Source organism: Aotus nancymaae, unplaced genomic scaffold (assembly GCF_030222135.1).
Source record: "Aotus nancymaae isolate 86718 unplaced genomic scaffold, 86718_ANA_hifiasm-v0.15.2.pri h1tg000095l, whole genome shotgun sequence".
Lineage (NCBI taxonomy): Eukaryota > Metazoa > Chordata > Mammalia > Primates > Aotidae > Aotus > Aotus nancymaae.
The window spans coordinates 122,090-141,050 of NW_026988510.1; the positions used below are offsets into that span (position 1 = coordinate 122,090).

Sequence of the window (18,961 nt, forward strand, 5' to 3'; positions counted from 1 at the left end):
ACCTCTGGCCAGGTAATACTGTACAAAATGCTTCCAAGTGATTTCTCTTCCAGGATCTCGAAAACAGAGGTAGAAAAATCCCATGGCAACACCTGCCCCCAAAAAGGCCAGACCGCGGAAATCCTTGTCATCCCAGGGGAAGTCCCCCCGTGGAAAAAAGAAAACACATTTTCCAGTCAAATGAACGGAGTTTCCTCATGAAAACAGCTATTTCCTTTTTCAGATATTATTAGAAAAGACCCTCCCCTCCTCACCCTACACATTGTAGCCTCAGTGCCTCCCATGAGGAAAGATGTTTACATGGTGTACAAAACACACCAGAAGCTGCAGCTCGCCAGATGCCCCAGGAGAAGCAGAAAGTCCACAGACAGTGCTGTGTTTGAGCCACTGCTGCTAGGGTCATCTCTTATCTGAGTCTTTTAAAATCCAGATCGAGAACAGACATGGTGGCTCACGTCCATAGTCCTAGCACTTAAGGAGGCCGAGGTGAGAGGACTGCTTGAGCCCAAGAGTTCAAGACCAGCCCGGGCAACATAGGGAGACCCCGTCTCTACAAAAAAAAATTAGCCAGGAGTGATGGTGCAAGCCTGTGGTCTCAGCTGCTCCAGGCGTAGAGGTGAGAGAATCATGTGAGCCTGGGAGGTCAAGGCTACAGTGAACAGTGATCACATCAATGCACTCCAGCCTGGATGACAGAATGAGACCCTATCTCAAAATCATAATAATAAAATCCAGATAGAAATCTCAGCACATTTTTAAAAATTCATTTTATTTACTTATTTTTTTGAGACAGGGTCTTGCTTGGTCACCCAGGCTGGAGTGCAGTGGCATGATCATGGTTCACAACCTCCTAGGCTCAAGCAATCCTGCCTCAGCCTCCTGAGTAGCTGGGACCAGAGGTGCACACCACTGTGCCTAGCTAATTTTTTTTTTTTTTGGTAGAGACGAGGTCTCACTATGTTGCCCAGGCTAGTCTCGAACTCCTAAGCTCAAGCAATCCTCCCACTTCAGCCTCCCAAAGTGCTGGGATTACTGGCATGAGCCACTGCACCCGGCCTCAGTATACTTTTAGAAGTTAATTTCTTTGAAACTTATGAACTAATTCAACAGCTCACCTTTAAACAGAAAGATTGATCATGGGTTTGAATTTATGTGTTCTCCCAAAATTTCAATGTTGGAACTCAACCCCTAAGGTGAAAATATTAGGAGGTGGGGCCCCTGGGAGGGATCAGGTCCCAAGGTCTCTGCATCACAAGTGGGATTAGTGCTGTCACAATCTGTCACCCAGGCTGCAGTGCAGTGGCGTGATCGTGGCTCACTGCAGCCCCGACTCCCAGGTTGATGCGATCCTCCTGCCTGAGCCTCCTGAATAGCTGGGACTACAGGCATGCACCACCACGGCCAGCTAATTTTTCTATTTTTTTTTTTTTTGAGACGGAGTCTCGCTCTGTTGCCAGGCTGGAGTGCAGTGGTACAACCTCGGCTCACTGCAACCTCCGCCTCCCAGGTTCAAGCAATTCCCCTGCCTCAGTCTCCCAAGTAGCTGGGACTACAGGTGTGTGCCACCACACGTGGCTATTTTTATATTTTTAGTAGAGATGGAGTTTCACTATATTGGCCAGGATGGTCTCAATCTCTTGACCTCGTGATTGGCCCGCCTCAGCCGCCCAAAGTGCTGGGATTACAGGTGTGAGCCACTGCGCCTGGCCTGACTTCTACGTTTTTTGTAGAGACGGGGTCCACCATGTTGTACAGGCTATGATCTTGGACCTCCAACTTCCACAACTGTGAGCAGTAAATTTACCCTGTTTATAAATCACCCAGTCTGATGTATTCCATTCCAGCAGCAGGAGCAGACTAAGATGCATGCAAACCTTCTGCATCCGCCTCCACCACGCAAAGCCATCGTGCGTGCCTCCTCTCCTGCCTCCATCTCCTCCAGGCCCAGCATTCTTTAGCTCACCAGCATTCTTTAGCTCAACAGTTTCTGAGAGAAAACAGAGTCTGACTTCAAAAAGAAATTACATGTAATTTTCCAGAGAAAGACGATTCAGAAAACAGAAAAACACTTTCCATCACACAATTGTAATAACACCAGTGCCTTCTGGAAATAAACAGAGAACATGAAAAGGATGAGGCTAGGGACACACTGCTGAGAAGTAGCTTCAGATACATCTAAAATCCCTAAAATTTCACCTTGCTGGCTTCATATTGAGCTTTAATTGCAAACTTTTTTGAGGTAACAGTCCCAAAATTGCCTGTAACTAGGGTAAAAAAGAAAAGAAGAAAATGATAAGGCAGACTGGTATGGGTGGTCCCCCTTCTCAGGAGAACCAGGGAACACATGCCACCTGTTCTAAGCAGAGTCTGCCTCTCCTTCAAAACATCTGGCCTCCTACATACAAGTGTGACCCACGGACCTACTGGCCTCTTCCTGTAAAGTTCACACAAGTTTCAGGACAAATAAGCCATGACATTGTCCCCTTCAAATACAGTGTAACTCCAATGACCCCAAAATAACACTATGAAAGGCCAGAGAAGCCAAGGTGACCCCAGGAATAGCAAACATATTGCAAGATGGAGTAAAACTTTGTACAAATTTAAGGAAAAACAGGAGTCTTCAAAGAAACATTCCTTTCATAGCAAGGCAAGTCACCACACCTCCCAATACGCTTTTACCTGTTTGCCCTCCCCACGCTCACAGGTACCCAAGCAGGAAACACTTCACACAGGAAACACAAAATACCAGCTTCGCCAATCCCAAAACCTACACGGGGATATAATTTTTAAATGATTTGCCAAGGCTGAGAATCTAAACCAGTTAAAAAGGTGCTAAGAGATGAAACAAAAAACAAGATGGCTTGAGAAGGAAGGGTAACACCCAGGAGCAAGCAGAGAGAAGACACAGCCAACATCACACACTCACAGCCCCACCGCTCACACCCAGGAGCAAGCAGAGAGAAGACAGAGCCAACATCACACACTCACAGCCCCACCGCTCACACCCAGGAGCAAGCAGAGAGAAGACAGAGCCAACATCACACACTCACAGCCCCACCACTCACACCCAGGAGCAAGCAGAGGGAAGACAGAGCCAACATCACACACTCACAGCCCCACCGCTCACACCCAGGAGCAAGCAGAGGGAAGACACAGCCAACATCACACACTCACAGCCCCACCGCTCACACCCAGGAGCAAGCAGAGGGAAGACACAGCCAACATCACACACTCACAGCCCCACCGCTCACACCCAGGAGCAAGCAGAGAGAAGACAGAGCCAACATCACACACTCACAGCCCCACTGCTCACACCCAGGAGCAAGCAGAGAGAAGACAGAGCCAACATCACACACTCACAGCCCCACTGCTCACACCCAGGAGCAAGCAGAGAGAAGACAGAGCCAACATCACACACTCACAGCCCCACCGCTCACACCCAGGAGCAAGCAGAGAGAAGACAGAGCCAACATCACACACTCACAGCCCCACCGCTCACACCCAGGAGCAAGCAGAGGGAAGACAGAGCCAACATCACACACTCACAGCCCCACCGCTCACACCCAGGAGCAAGCAGAGAGAAGACAGAGCCAACATCACACACTCACAGCCCCACTGCTCACACCCAGGAGCAAGCAGAGAGAAGACAGAGCCAACATCACACACTCACAGCCCCACTGCTCACACCCAGGAGCAAGCAGAGAGAAGACAGAGCCAACATCACACACTCACAGCCCCACCGCTCACACCCAGGAGCAAGCAGAGAGAAGACAGAGCCAACATCACACACTCACAGCCCCACCGCTCACACCCAGGAGCAAGCAGAGAGAAGACACAGCCAACATCACACACTCACAGCCCCACTGCTCACACCCAGGAGCAAGCAGAGAGAAGACAGAGCCAACATCACACACTCACAGCCCCACCGCTCACACCCAGGAGCAAGCAGAGAGAAGACAGAGCCAACATCACACACTCACAGCCCCACCGCTCACACCCAGGAGCAAGCAGAGGGAAGACACAGCCAAAATCACACACTCACAGCCCCACCGCTCACACCCAGGAGCAAGCAGAGGGAAGACAGAGCCAAAATCACACACTCACAGCCCCACCGCTCACACCCAGGAGCAAGCAGAGAGAAGACAGAGCCAACATCACACACTCACAGCCCCACTGCTCACACCCAGGAGCAAGCAGAGGGAAGACAGAGCCAACATCACACACTCACAGCCCCACCGCTCACACCCAGGAGCAAGCAGAGAGAAGACAGAGCCAACATCACACACTCACAGCCCCACCGCTCACACCCAGGAGCAAGCAGAGAGAAGACACAGCCAACATCACACACTGACAGTCCCACCGCTCACACCCAGGAGCAAGCAGAGGGAAGACACAGCCAACATCACACACTCACAGCCCCACCGCTCACACCCAGGAGCAAGCAGAGGGAAGACAGAGCCAACATCACACACTCACAGCCCCACCGCTCACACCCAGGAGCAAGCAGAGGGAAGACACAGCCAACATCACACACTCACAGCCCCACCGCTCACACCCAGGAGCAAGCAGAGAGAAGACACAGCCAACATCACACACTCACAGCCCCACCGCTCACACCCAGGAGCAAGCAGAGAGAAGACAGAGCCAATATCACACACTCACAGCCCCACTGCTCACACCCAGGAGCAAGCAGAGAGAAGACAGAGCCAACATCACACACTCACAGCCCCACCGCTCACACCCAGGAGCAAGCAGAGAGAAGACAGAGCCAACATCACACACTCACAGCCCCACCGCTCACACCCAGGAGCAAGCAGAGAGAAGACAGAGCCAACATCACACACTCACAGCCCCACTGCTCACACCCAGGAGCAAGCAGAGAGAAGACAGAGCCAACATCACACACTCACAGCCCCACCGCTCACACCCAGGAGCAAGCAGAGGGAAGACAGAGCCAACATCACACACTCACAGCCCCACCGCTCACACCCAGGAGCAAGCAGAGGGAAGACACAGCCAACATCACACACTCACAGCCCCACCGCTCACACCCAGGAGCAAGCAGAGAGAAGACAGAGCCAACATCACACACTCACAGCCCCACCGCTCACACCCAGGAGCAAGCAGAGAGAAGACAGAGCCAATATCACACACTCACAGCCCCACTGCTCACACCCAGGAGCAAGCAGAGAGAAGACAGAGCCAACATCACACACTCACAGCCCCACCGCTCACACCCAGGAGCAAGCAGAGAGAAGACAGAGCCAACATCACACACTCACAGCCCCACCGCTCACACCCAGGAGCAAGCAGAGAGAAGACAGAGCCAACATCACACACTCACAGCCCCACTGCTCACACCCAGGAGCAAGCAGAGAGAAGACAGAGCCAACATCACACACTCACAGCCCCACTGCTCACACCCAGGAGCAAGCAGAGAGAAGACAGAGCCAACATCACACACTCACAGCCCCACCGCTCACACCCAGGAGCAAGCAGAGAGAAGACACAGCCAACATCACACACTCACAGCCCCACCGCTCACACCCAGGAGCAAGCAGAGAGAAGACAGAGCCAACATCACACACTCACAGCCCCACCGCTCACACCCAGGAGCAAGCAGAGGGAAGACAGAGCCAACATCACACACTCACAGCCCCACCGCTCACACCCAGGAGCAAGCAGAGAGAAGACACAGCCAACATCACACACTCACAGCCCCACCGCTCACACCCAGGAGCAAGCAGAGGGAAGACAGAGCCAACATCACACACTCACAGCCCCACTGCTCACACCCAGGAGCAAGCAGAGAGAAGACATAGCCAATATCACACACTCACAGCCACACTGCTCACACCCAGGAGCAAGCAGAGAGAAGACAGAGCCAACATCACACACTCACAGCCCCACCGCTCACACCCAGGAGCAAGCAGAGGGAAGACACAGCCAACATCACACACTCACAGCCCCACCGCTCACACCCAGGAGCAAGCAGAGGGAAGACAGAGCCAATATCACACACTCACAGCCCCACCGCTCACACCCAGGAGCAAGCAGAGAGAAGACACAGCCAACATCACACACTCACAGCCCCACCGCTCACACCCAGGAGCAAGCAGAGAGAAGACAGAGCCAACATCACACACTCACAGCCCCACTGCTCACACCCAGGAGCAAGCAGAGAGAAGACAGAGCCAACATCACACACTCACAGCCCCACTGCTCACACCCAGGAGCAAGCAGAGGGAAGACAGAGCCAACATCACACACTCACAGCCCCACCGCTCACACCCAGGAGCAAGCAGAGGGAAGACACAGCCAACATCACACACTCACAGCCCCACTGCTCACACCCAGGAGCAAGCAGAGAGAAGACAGAGCCAACATCACACACTCACAGCCCCACCGCTCACACCCAGGAGCAAGCAGAGGGAAGACACAGCCAACATCACACACTCACAGCCCCACCGCTCACACCCAGGAGCAAGCAGAGAGAAGACACAGCCAACATCACACACTCACAGCCCCACTGCTCACACCCAGGAGCAAGCAGAGGGAAGACAGAGCCAATATCACACACTCACAGCCCCACCGCTCACACCCAGGAGCAAGCAGAGAGAAGACAGAGCCAACATCACACACTCACAGCCCCACCGCTCACACCCAGGAGCAAGCAGAGAGAAGACAGAGCCAACATCACACACTCACAGCCCCACCGCTCACACCCAGGAGCAAGCAGAGAGAAGACAGAGCCAACATCACACACTCACAGCCCCACCGCTCACACCCAGGAGCAAGCAGAGAGAAGACACAGCCAACATCACACACTCACAGCCCCACCGCTCACACCCAGGAGCAAGCAGAGAGAAGACAGAGCCAACATCACACACTCACAGCCCCACCGCTCACACCCAGGAGCAAGCAGAGGGAAGACAGAGCCAACATCACACACTCACAGCCCCACCGCTCACACCCAGGAGCAAGCAGAGAGAAGACAGAGCCAACATCACACACTCACAGCCCCACCGCTCACACCCAGGAGCAAGCAGAGGGAAGACAGAGCCAACATCACACACTCACAGCCCCACCGCTCACACCCAGGAGCAAGCAGAGAGAAGACACAGCCAACATCACACACTCACAGCCCCACCGCTCACACCCAGGAGCAAGCAGAGAGAAGACAGAGCCAACATCACACACTCACAGCCCCACCGCTCACACCCAGGAGCAAGCAGAGGGAAGACAGAGCCAACATCACACACTCACAGCCCCACCGCTCACACCCAGGAGCAAGCAGAGGGAAGACAGAGCCAACATCACACACTCACAGCCCCACCGCTCACACCCAGGAGCAAGCAGAGGGAAGACAGAGCCAACATCACACACTCACAGCCCCACCGCTCACACCCAGGAGCAAGCAGAGGGAAGACAGAGCCAACATCACACACTCACAGCCCCACTGCTCACACCCAGGAGCAAGCAGAGGGAAGACAGAGCCAACATCACACACTCACAGCCCCACTGCTCACACCCAGGAGCAAGCAGAGAGAAGACACAGCCAACATCACACACTCACAGCCCCACCGCTCACACCCAGGAGCAAGCAGAGAGAAGACAGAGCCAACATCACACACTCACAGCCCCACCGCTCACACCCAGGAGCAAGCAGAGAGAAGACACAGCCAACATCACACACTCACAGCCCCACCGCTCACACCCAGGAGCAAGCAGAGGGAAGACAGAGCCAACATCACACACTCACAGCCCCACCGCTCACACCCAGGAGCAAGCAGAGAGAAGACAGAGCCAACATCACACACTCACAGCCCCACCGCTCACACCCAGGAGCAAGCAGAGGGAAGACAGAGCCAACATCACACACTCACAGCCCCACCGCTCACACCCAGGAGCAAGCAGAGGGAAGACAGAGCCAACATCACACACTCACAGCCCCACCGCTCACACCCAGGAGCAAGCAGAGAGAAGACACAGCCAACATCACACACTCACAGCCCCACCGCTCACACCCAGGAGCAAGCAGAGAGAAGACAGAGCCAATATCACACACTCACAGCCCCACCGCTCACACCCAGGAGCAAGCAGAGGGAAGACAGAGCCAACATCACACACTCACAGCCCCACCGCTCACACCCAGGAGCAAGCAGAGGGAAGACAGAGCCAACATCACACACTCACAGCCCCACCGCTCACACCCAGGAGCAAGCAGAGAGAAGACAGAGCCAACATCACACACTCACAGCCCCACCGCTCACACCCAGGAGAAAGCAGAGGGAAGACAGAGCCAACATCACACACTCACAGCCCCACTGCTCACACCCAGGAGCAAGCAGAGAGAAGACAGAGCCAACATCACACACTGACAGGCCACCGCTCATCAGTTCCCAAGTTCAGCCCACGCAGTAAATGCTTTAGAAGTACTCCAATGTAAAACTTCACAGTCTGATTTTTCAAACTGGCCCTTTAACTTTTTTTGGAGCTGCTGATTTTTCTGAGCTTGTGTTTCTTCCACTCCTCTTAAAGTATTTCTCAAACCCTTAGGGACAAAAGGATGAGGTTCTAGTATTTTAATTCTTTTTTGAGATGGAGTCTCACTTTGTCGCCCAGGCTGGAGCACAGTGGCACTATCTCGGCTCACTGCAACCTCCGCCTACTGGGTTCAAGGAATTTTCCTGCCTCGGCCTCCCGAGTAGCTGGGATTATAGGCACCTGCCACTATGCCCGGCTAATTTTTGTATTTTTAGTAGAGAAAGAGATTTACCAGGTTGCCCAGGCTGGTCTCGAACTCCTGACCTCAGCTGATCTGCCCTCCTCGGCCTCCCAAAGTGCTAGGATTACAGGCGTGAGCCACTGTGCCCGGCCCAGTTCTAATATTTTAGAAGAAAGAATCACACTAAGAAAAGCAACCATACTGTCAAGTCAATACAGAGAAAGTGAGAGAGGCCAGCTTTCCCTGGTCTCGTCTCTCTTCTTGCTTCATACAATCAGCATGTGCCCCCAGGTCCTCACATTGAGGCAAGTGTGGGGAACGCCTTCTACTCTGTGGGGACATAGGGTCTCCAGGGACTTCGGTGGACACTGTCCCTGGACACAAAGCACAGGCCCACGGCCTACAGAAGGACTGCAAGTAGGCAAGTGTGCTCTAAGGTAACGACAGTCTGCTCATCGTTTCTGTTCTGCTTTCCAAGCACGAGGCTTAGCTGGTCCTCAGAATCAGATACACAGAAGCCAAGGCTGGCTCCCATGCCTTCCAAAAGACTCATCGAGCACCTTCCTTTGGAAAGTTTTTCTCTCACCAGCTTTACTGAGGTATCAACAACATAGACATGATGAAGGTGCTGGATGTTGTACGGCTCAATATGGAAGCCAGAAAGGGGTAGAAGGGGGTGGGGTGGAGTGGAGGGGACCCTGAGCTGCCTTACTTCTTGCCCTCTGGTCACCCACTGTGGAAGTTCCTGTAAACCTCACGCTGCTAATGATGGTGGATGGAAAAAAGGTACCTTTGGGTGGTTTCGAACAGAGCCACCGGGAAAATAACGTCAGTCTGGCCTGCAGAGTCGGCTTCTGGAAGTGGACCCTCTGGAGGCACTGAAACAAGAGACCAGAGTAGCTTACTAGCTTCTTCTGCAAGACAAAGCTGCACATTCTCACTGACAACCGCTGGAAGGAGCAGGATGCAGGCTGAGGTGTGAGATTATCGCCTTAAATATCCCATTAGAAATATGGTTCCACAGACTAAAAGGAACAATTCACTGCAGAAATGCACTGCAAATTTTTACAGCTATAGCCTCCAACGGCAAGCAAAAGGCGCCCCAAAAAACAAAACAAAAAAACATGTCTTAGAAACTGAGGCAATTTTAGTAACTTAAAATAGTGCCGCTTCAAAAACATGACTATGAAACTAAAACATAAAATTGTGTAAAATTTAAATACAGAAATATACTATGACTCATCTCTGGTCAACCAAGAAGTTAATTTCTTTTTTGTTTTTGAGACGGAGTTTTGCTCTGTCACCCAGGCTGGAGCGCAGTGGTGCGATCTTGGCTCACTGCAACCTCTGCCTCCCAGGTTCAGACGATTCTCCTGCCTCAGCCTCCCAAGTAGCTGGGACTACAAGGCAACCGCCACAGTGCCCAGCTAATTTTTATATTTTAGTAGAGACGGAGTTTCACCATGTTGCCCAGGCTGATCTCAAACTCCTGACCTCAGGTAATCCGCCCGCCTCAGCCTCCCAAAGTGCTGGGATGGCAGGCGTGAGTCACCGTGATTGGCCTTTTCATTTTGTTCTTTAAATGGGGTCTCACTGGAGTGCAGTGGCTATTCACGGCACAGACTATAGGCAGGTAACACAGCGTCCAAGAAGAGGTAAGTATTTTTGTCAAGCCAAGAAAACTTTTCTTGGCATGCCATATTTTCTTCGGTCTTCAAGCAGGAAAACATTGGCCAGGCGCTGTAATCCCAACACTTTGGGAGGCCGGGGCAGGCAGATCACTTGAGGTCAGGAGTTCAAGACCAGCCTGGCCAACATGGTGAAACCCCCGTCTCTAGTAAAAATGCAAAAATTAGCCAGACGTGGTGGTAGGCACCTACAATCCCAATTACTCAGGAGGCTGAGGCAGGAGAATCGCTTGAAACCAGGAGGTGGAGGTTGTGGTGAGCTGAGATTGCACCACTGCCCTCCAGAATGGGCGTCTGAGTGACACTCCCTCTCAAAACGAAAAAAAAAAAAAAAAAAACCATTACAACAAAAACACTGCAATAAAAGTAAACATATTACAAAACAAAATCTAAGCACTCAACCCAGTACCAACTGTACCCAACAAAATCCCAACACAACCAAAGAATTTATGTGTCCCCAGTTATTTATTTATTTATTTATTTTTTATTTTTGAGACAGAGTCTCGCTCTGTCACTGAGGCTGGAGTGCAGTGATGCAATCTCGGCTCACTACAACCTCCGCCTCCTGGGTTCAAGTGATTCTCCCTGACCCAGCCTCCCAAGCAGCTGGGATTACAGGTGTGCACCACCACACCAGTTAATTTTTGTATTTTTAGTAGAGATGGGGTTTCACCACATTGGTCAGGCTGGTCTCCAACTCTTGAACTCAGATGATTCACCAGCCTCAGCCTCCCAAAGTGCTGGGATTACAGGCGTGAGCCCCCAATATTTTATTATAAAGAAACAAGACCTGTAGCTGACAACACCTATGTTCTTCCAGCTACGTCAACATTCAGGATGAGGCAGACTCTGTAAGATAGTACCCCAAAGTAAACTCATTCCCCAACTAGTAACTTTCTAACTAACTACATTACTCAAATATTCCTATAAAAGACCACAGTAGACTGAAAAGACATGCTATGAAAAAGATATTAAAATCAGGAAAAAAAAAGCAGCTCAGAAGGAGAACGCTAAACAGTAAAGGCTGCGAGCTAACAAAGTCTTCTGTGTGGTAAATGAAATCCACCCACTGCAGCAAGTCATCCCAGCGCCAACGGCACACCGTACCTGACAGAGTCAGTAAGTAAACTCCAAGCATGCCAGGAATGCATGCTGCCGGGATGGGGGTTTGGAACCCACGGTGTGGGTCCACAGGAAACCTACAGGAACAACAGAAGGTAGTCGCACTGCACACCGTAGGCTGCCAGCTGCTTCTTACTCACCTCACTTGATCCCCATTGCCCATCTGAGAAAGTAGAAAAGGAGAGGTAATCTGAGTGCCTGAAGACAGCTGGCAGCTGAAGGTGTGCAGCGAGAACCCTGGTTCCCCAATCTTCCAGGGCTCTTCCAGGACCACCGCAAAGACAGTGTGGCACTGGTGCTGGTGGCTGGTACACACCAGGTAGCCTACAGCCCTGAAGGTACCAAGTATGACTCTTTAGGGTTCCAAAACTTGATGAAACATCCAATTCCTTTGCTTTAGTTCACAATTTAGCCCTTTTGTGATTCAGCCTGGTTAAATCAGATGTCGTTCTCACGGTAAATGTAAACACCGAGACAGGAGTCTACCGTTCCTTCCTGGCGTTTTCTGCAAGTCAGTTCACAGCGCACAGTAGAGAATCTTGGTAAATTAGTTTTTGTGTATGCAAAGTCAAGATGTGAAAGTGGGCAAAACACAAACTCCCTTAAACAGGGCAAAGTGCTGCTGTCCTCTTCCCAGTCAGACCACAAATCAGCTGACCCAACTTACCTGGGTCCCATAGTCTCACACACGGCACACAGGTGCAACCCCAGCAGCCCTCTGAGGCCCTGCCTTTCCTGGCCTCACTGCCCATCACTAGCCTCTTCCTGCTGCTCACACAGAACACAAGGCTGCAGCTACCCTACGCCAGGGCACTTTCTATTCCACGTTCCCAGCAAGCTCATCTCAATCCCTCACTTTCTGCAGGGGCCTCAGGGCCCCACCTAAAACAATAAATAACAGCGTTTCTCCCTCCTCCATTCCCTTTCTTCATTTTCATTTTTACACGGTAAAAGCCCCATAAAACTGCGTACCTCGGGAGGCCGAGGCGGGTGGATCACGAGGTCAAGAGATCGAGACCATCCTGGTCAACATGGTGAAACCCTGTCTCTACTAAAAATACAAAAAATTAGCTGGGCATGGTGGCGCGTGCCTGTAATCCCAGCTACTCGGGAGGCTGAGGCAGGAGAATTGCCTGAACCCAGGAGGCAGAGGTTGCAGTGAGCCGAGATCGCACCATTGCACTCCAGCCTGGGTAACAAGAGCGGAACTCCGTCTCCAAAAAAAAAAAAAAAAAAAAAAAAAAACTGCGTACCTCGACCATACCTCGGCTTTCTATTGAAACTGCTCTCTGTAACCCAAATGTGACGGGCGAGCAGTCCAAACCCATGCCATCTCGGCCCCTGCGACTTGTAATAAGTAATTAAGGACTGTAATTTCCACCCTACCCAGACAATGTGTAAACAAATGCTAATCTTGACTTGAACCACTTAAGTAACAATCAGAATGTCCAACGTCCCCTGGCCCTCGGAATGTCTGGAGCCCCTCACCCTCATCTCCGCCCAGGAGGTGATTTACAGAATCCACTAGCCCTCAGATCGTCTGGGGCCCCTCACCCTCACCCCCACCCCCGCCCCTCACCCCCCACCCCCGAGGTGGTTTTACGGGTATAAAACGTCTTGACACCCTCCTTTCGGGGCCACGCGAGTCCTCCGTGGCCGCCGGCAATAAAGACCCTGCAATCCGGCATACTTTTGTCTTGGTGTCGACTTCCTGTGCTCGGGCCAGCACAGCGCTGCTTCCTTTGCCCAACAGGCCTAGTACTTGCTTCCTGTCTGGTTCCTCCTTGCACAGCATGGAACCTCTACCCGAGCAAGGGCAGCGTAGGCAGCTCGGTGAATTAACTTGACCGCGTGGAAACCTCCACAACCTAAGCTTCCACGAAGAGGCCTGTTAGGTGTTTTGTTTTGTGAGGCGGAGTCTCACTGTCACCCAGGCTGGAACGCAGTGGCGCGATCTCGGCTCACTGCAACCTCCGCCTCCTGGGTTCAAGCGACTCTCCTGCCTCAGCCTCCCGAGCAGCCGGGACTACGGGCGCCCGCTACCACGCCCGAGTAATTTTTGTATTTCCAGTAGAGCCGGGGAGTCACCGCATTGGCCAGGCTGGTCTCAAACTCCTGACCTTGTGATCCGCCCGCCTCGGCCTCCCAAAGCAACGGCGTTACAGGCGTGAGCCGCCGCGCCCGGCAGGGTTTTTAACTACAGAGCGAACTGCTAGGCCAGGCACCGCGGCTCGCGCCTGTAGTCCCGGGGCTCTGGGAGGCGGAGGCCGCTGAACAAACAACAGTTTGCAAAAACCCTTTCGCGTCTCTTATCGTATCTGGTTCGTCGAGTAACTGGGAGGTGGAGACAGCCGAACGCCGCGGAGCCCAGGGGGAAACGGGCGGGCGCGCGGGGCCACAAAGCTGGTTCGAGGGGGCAAGACGCGAGCGCGAGTCGCTCAAAGCCCCGCTCTTCGCAGCGCCGAGCAAGGAGGCTGCGGGTCCCGGTTCCACCGTCAGAGGGTAGCGGGCATCCGGGAACAGCGGGTGGAAGAGGTAGCGGGGAGCAGAGCGGGAGCTCGGGGAGGCAGGGGGCGCCCCGCAGGAGGCGGGCGGCGGGAAGCTCGGCCGGGGGCAGCGGCCTCACCGCGGGGACCGAGGCAGCGCTCCCGCGCTCCCCCGCGGCCGGCGCAGGCGGATGGCGTCACGCGGCGTCCAGCGCAGCCCGGCCGCCCGGAAGCGGCGCACAGCGCCTGCCTGCTCACCGGGCGGGCCGTGCCCAGGGCTCTCACGCTGGTCCTGGACGTCCTGCCGCCTCCTGGGCCACCGCCTCGCCACGGTAAGGACAGTGGCCCGGCCGCCGCCAGCAGCCGCTACAACAGCACCAGGCCCAGGCCTCGCGCGTCCGGAGCGCGCGCATGCGCAGTGGGAACCGGGCCGCTGGCCCCGCGCCCGCTGGGAGGCCTCGCGCATGCGCGACAGGGCCTCGGCGCCGGCTGGGGCCCCCTCTTGGGTGTCCCCGCCGTCGCCTGACCGTTCGAGGGTCTGATCGCGAGCCCCGCCTCGTCCTGCCCGGACGGCTGAGCCCAGCGGCGCAGCGCCCAACTCGGGTTACCTTAAATCGGGCATCCGCGTGAACACTTGTTTCTGGGATCCTCCATGGAAAGCAGCTCCCGGAACCACAGCCGCGCGGCCCGGCTGCGCTAGAAAACCGCCCCGGGGCGTTTCTGCCGCACTGTCCCCCTCACCACGGTTCCTTTGTCCTCTTGGCTGGTTGTTCTCTGGCCTCGGAGTGCACAGGGAAGCGGCTGGGCCCTGGCGACCGGGACATCTGCCCGAGACTCCGCAGCCTCGTGTTCTGTTGACCGAGTTCTGCACGGGGACGTGGAGGAACCACAGCCTCCCTGCACCCGACACCGCTGTGATTGTGACATTTTGGAGGCAGAAATGCCTGGGAAAGGCCCCTGGGCGCAACTGTCATCCCTAGTGCCAAAAGGGAACGGAAAGCGATTACCCCGACATCAAACTGGAAGTGTCACCACGATTCCAAGCGGATGAGAAGCTCGGTCAGGCCGCAAAGGCCTCAGGCCTTGCCGTCTCTACAGTGGCGACCATCCGAGATAGTAAAGGAAAAATCAAACCGAGTTCGCAAATAGCGGCTACCTCGAGAGCCTGTCGGTTGACTCGCCATTGAAGTGCTGTGGTGGAGAGTGTGGAGCGGCTGCTGAGCTTGTGGCTGGAAGACCAGAGCCAGCGAAATGCGCCCTTGAGCGCTGCCTTCGTTCAGGGGAAGGCTAAGAGTTCGATGACTTGGCCGGCGCGGTGGCCCAGCCTGTAATCCCAGCACTTTGGGAGGCCGAGGCGGGCAGATCATGAGGTCAACAGATCAAGACCATCGTGGCCAACATGGTGAAACCCCGTCTCTACTAAAAATACAAAAATTAGCTGGGCATGGTGGCGCGTGCCTTTAGTCCCAGCTACTCGGGAGGCTGAGGCAGGAGAACTGCTTGAACCCGGGAGGCGGAGGTTGCGGTGAGCCGAGATCCCACCACTGCACTCCAGCCTGGCGCCCGGTGACAGGACAAGACTGTGTCTCAAAAATAAAAAAAAGAGTTTGATGACTCACAGCGTGAACATGGTAAGAGTTCCCGAACGGAGAGGTTTCCTGCAAGTCAAGGGTGGCTGGTGAGATTCCAGCACTTCAAGATGAACAGCGCAGCTCCCAGCAACAGGGACAGGAACCCAGAAGTGCCGAAAAGCACCGTCGAAGAAGATGAGTACACCCTCCCCCACCCCAAGTCTTTAATGGGGATGAGACAGGGCTTCATTGGAAGAGAATGCCCGAAGGAACGTTTATTTCTGAGGAAAAGAATGCTGAGCCGCGATCGCTTGATGTTGCTGCTTGGTAGCGATGCTGCAGGCGATTTTGCCGCTGGGAAACCCCCAGGGCTCGGAAGGGGTACTCCAAGCCCAATTTGCCTGTGATTTTGCGCTCCAACAGAAAGGCTTGCGTAACCAGGAGCATCTTTCATGAATGGTTCACTTACTTTCCTTGCCCCGCCATTGAAAAATGCTGTGCCCAAAATAATCTCACAACAAAGCATCGCTCATATTAAACAACGCGCCACGTCACCCTGTAAATTTGAGTGATCTTTCTGACAATGTAAGAGCAGAACACATTCATGACAGTGCAAATGACTCGATCCAGCCCATGGGTCAAGGTGTAGCCTCTACCTTCAAAGCTCAGTACCTGAGAAGGACTTCTGAGCACTTCCTAGAAGCAACAGGTGGTGAGGATACCGCTATGATCAGGGGATTTTGGAAAAATTACGACCTCACGGATGCTGTGGACAACATTGCCATCGCTTAGGAGTATCTCAGACCAGCAATAACGAACAGTGTGGAAGATTTGGCCTGAGTGTGTTCAGGCCCAGACTTTTTCCCAGGCAGACAACATTGCACAGCTTCAAAAACACATTGTGGCCCTTGCCAGAAACATGGCCTTTCAAGAGGTTGCTGAGGCTGCTGTGGGCCAGCTGCTGCAGTCCCTTGAAGAGCTCTCAAATGAGTAACTGATGCAGCTGGAACAGGAGCAGGGAGTGGCGGGGAGGAGGGTGAGGCAGCTCCCTCGCGCGGCAGCAGCTAACCACAGTTGGACTGTGGGCGGCCCTCGAACGCTTTGAGGCTGGCTTGCGGGTCCTCACTAGTCACAGCCCTGATGATGAGTGGGAACTGAGAGTTTCAAGAGCAATCAGGAATGCAGTGAGCTGCTGCCAGGAGCAGTACAGCGAGAAAAAGCGCCCCTCAAAACAACTCTCTCGGGTCGTTTTCAGTGTGTGCGGCCAAAAGTCAGTCAGAAGAAAGCAGAAGCCCCCAGATGGCCTCAGCAGTAGAGGCAGGGAGGCCGCTGCCTTGCGGTGTTTGACTCCTTGGAAATGCTGTTTCCATTTTGATACTTGAGAGTATCAATTTTGTCAGTAACACTTTATTTAAATGCATGCTTTAAGGAGCCCATATATGTGTAGGAATAGTTAGGAAAACTTTTTTTGCTTTGAGACAGGGTATGCAAGTGCTCAGTCAAAAGCTGATGCTGTCAAAAAAAAAAAAAGAGAGAGAGAGACAGGGACTTGCTCCATCACCCAGGCTAGAGTGCAGTGGTGGGATCTTGGCTCACTGTAGCCTCGACCTCCGAAGCTCAAACAATCCTCTGGGCCTACAGGCACGTCCCACCACGTCCAGCTAATTATTTTTGTAGAGAAGGGGTCTTTATGTTGCCCAGGCTGGTCTGGAACTCCTGGGCTCAAGTGATCCTCTAGCCTGGGCCTCCCAAAGTGCAGGGATTACAAGTGTGAACCACCATGCCCAGCAAAAAATGTATTTTTAAAAAGAAAATTGCAAAAGGGAGACTAGCCTTTCCAGACATTAAAACCTAGATGAAATAAAAGAAATATTGATCAAGGGGACCCCATAAAAATGTAAGCAAAATGAAACTTTTCCACAGACAAGAAAATACCACAAACAAGGTCAAATGGCAGTTCTCAAACTGAAAGAAAATATTTACACTACATCTTACAAGTAACAGGCTAATATCCCCAACATGTGAAAAACTCAAAAGATTCAGAATACCAAGAATCCAATAGAAAAATGGGCAAAAGACATAGTTCGTAAATAAATTAGATCCTGAAACATATGAAGTTGGACCTCACTCGTGATTACAGACATGCGAAGTAAAATGACGAAGACGCCATTTCTCACCTACATTGCGAATTGTGAATGGCGTGACCACACCGTCTACTGTGGCGGCTACAGGGGGGCAGGCACGGTCATACACTGCTGGTGGGAATGCAAATTGGTACAACCCTTCTGGAAGGACATCTGACACTAATGAAAAATCAACGCCTGGCCAGGTGCAGTAGCCCGCACCTGTAATCCCAGCACTTTGGGAGTCCAAGGCAGGCAGATCACACCTGAGGCCAGGAGTTTGAGACCAGCCTAACCAACATGGTGAAACCCTGTCTCTACTGAAAATACAAAAAATTAGTTGGGCAAGCACCTGTAGTCCCAGCTACTAGGGAGGCTGAGGCAGGAGAATAGCTTGAACCTGGGAGGCGTTAGGCATATCTGTGTGACACCACCATGGGTACTCTCCAACCAATTAGCACATCCGTGACACCACCACAGTACTCTCCAACCAATCAGCACATCTGTGACACCACCAAGGTATTCTCCAACCAATCAGCACATCCGTGACACCACCACAGGTACTCTCCAACCAATCAGCACATCTGTGTGACACCACCACAGGTACTCTCCAATCAACACATCCGTGACACCACCACAGGTACTCTCCAACCAATCAGAACATCTGTGTGACACCACCACAGTTACTCTCCAACCAATCAGCACATCTGTGACACCACCACAGGTACTCTCCAACCAATCAGCACATCTGTGACATCACCACAGGTATTCTCCAATCAGCACATCTGTGACACCACCAAGGTATTCTCCAACCAATCAGCACATCTGTGACACCACTACAGGTATTCTCCAACCAATCAGCACATCTGTGACACCACCAAGGTATTCTCCAACCAATCAGCACATCTGTGACACCACCAAGGTATTCTCCAACCAATCAGCACATCTGTGACACCACCACAGGTATTCTCCAATCACCACATCTGTGACACCACCAAGGTATTCTCCAACCAATCAGCACATCTGTGACCCAACCAATCAGCACGTCTGTGACATCACCACAGGTACTCTCCAACCAATCAGCACATCTGTGACATCACCACAGGTACTCTCCAACCAATCAGCACATCCGTGACATCACCACAGGTACTCTCCAATCAGCACATCTGTGACACCACCACCGGTACTCTCCAACCAATCAGCACATCTGTGACACCACCACAGGTATTCTCCAACCAATCAG

General features: G+C 53.0%; 2 protein-coding genes across 14 annotated transcripts in view; one reads left to right on the forward strand and one right to left on the reverse strand.

Annotated features, from left to right (window-relative positions):
- GAS8 (growth arrest specific 8) overlaps positions 1–14,076 on the reverse strand; it is an 81,788-nt gene extending 67,712 nt beyond the window's left edge. For 2 of the 13 annotated variants that reach the window (XM_064369899.1, XM_064369898.1), the window contains exons 1-3: positions 13,229–14,075; positions 9,519–9,606; positions 1,875–1,987 (exon numbers count right to left, since the gene is read on the reverse strand). In XM_064369899.1, the coding sequence (XP_064225969.1) occupies positions 1,875–1,987; positions 9,519–9,606; positions 13,229–13,333 (306 nt within the window). In that variant the 5' untranslated portion in view covers positions 13,334–14,075. Of the gene's footprint in view, positions 1–1,804; positions 1,988–8,779; positions 8,886–9,518; positions 9,610–11,523; positions 12,671–13,228 lie in introns of those variants that run through there. The other 11 variants (XM_064369900.1, XM_064369902.1, XM_064369901.1 and 8 more) reach the window with 11 other exon arrangements.
- A 412-nt stretch (positions 14,077–14,488) lies between these two features.
- LOC135271884 (tigger transposable element-derived protein 1-like) lies at positions 14,489–18,039 on the forward strand. Its single transcript, XM_064369940.1, has 4 exons — positions 14,489–14,560; positions 14,703–14,872; positions 15,214–15,317; positions 15,629–18,039. Exons 1-4 carry the CDS (start codon positions 14,489–14,491, stop codon positions 16,000–16,002), a joined length of 720 nt encoding a protein of 239 aa, XP_064226010.1. The 3' UTR covers positions 16,003–18,039.
- The last annotated feature ends 922 nt before the right edge of the window (positions 18,040–18,961 follow it).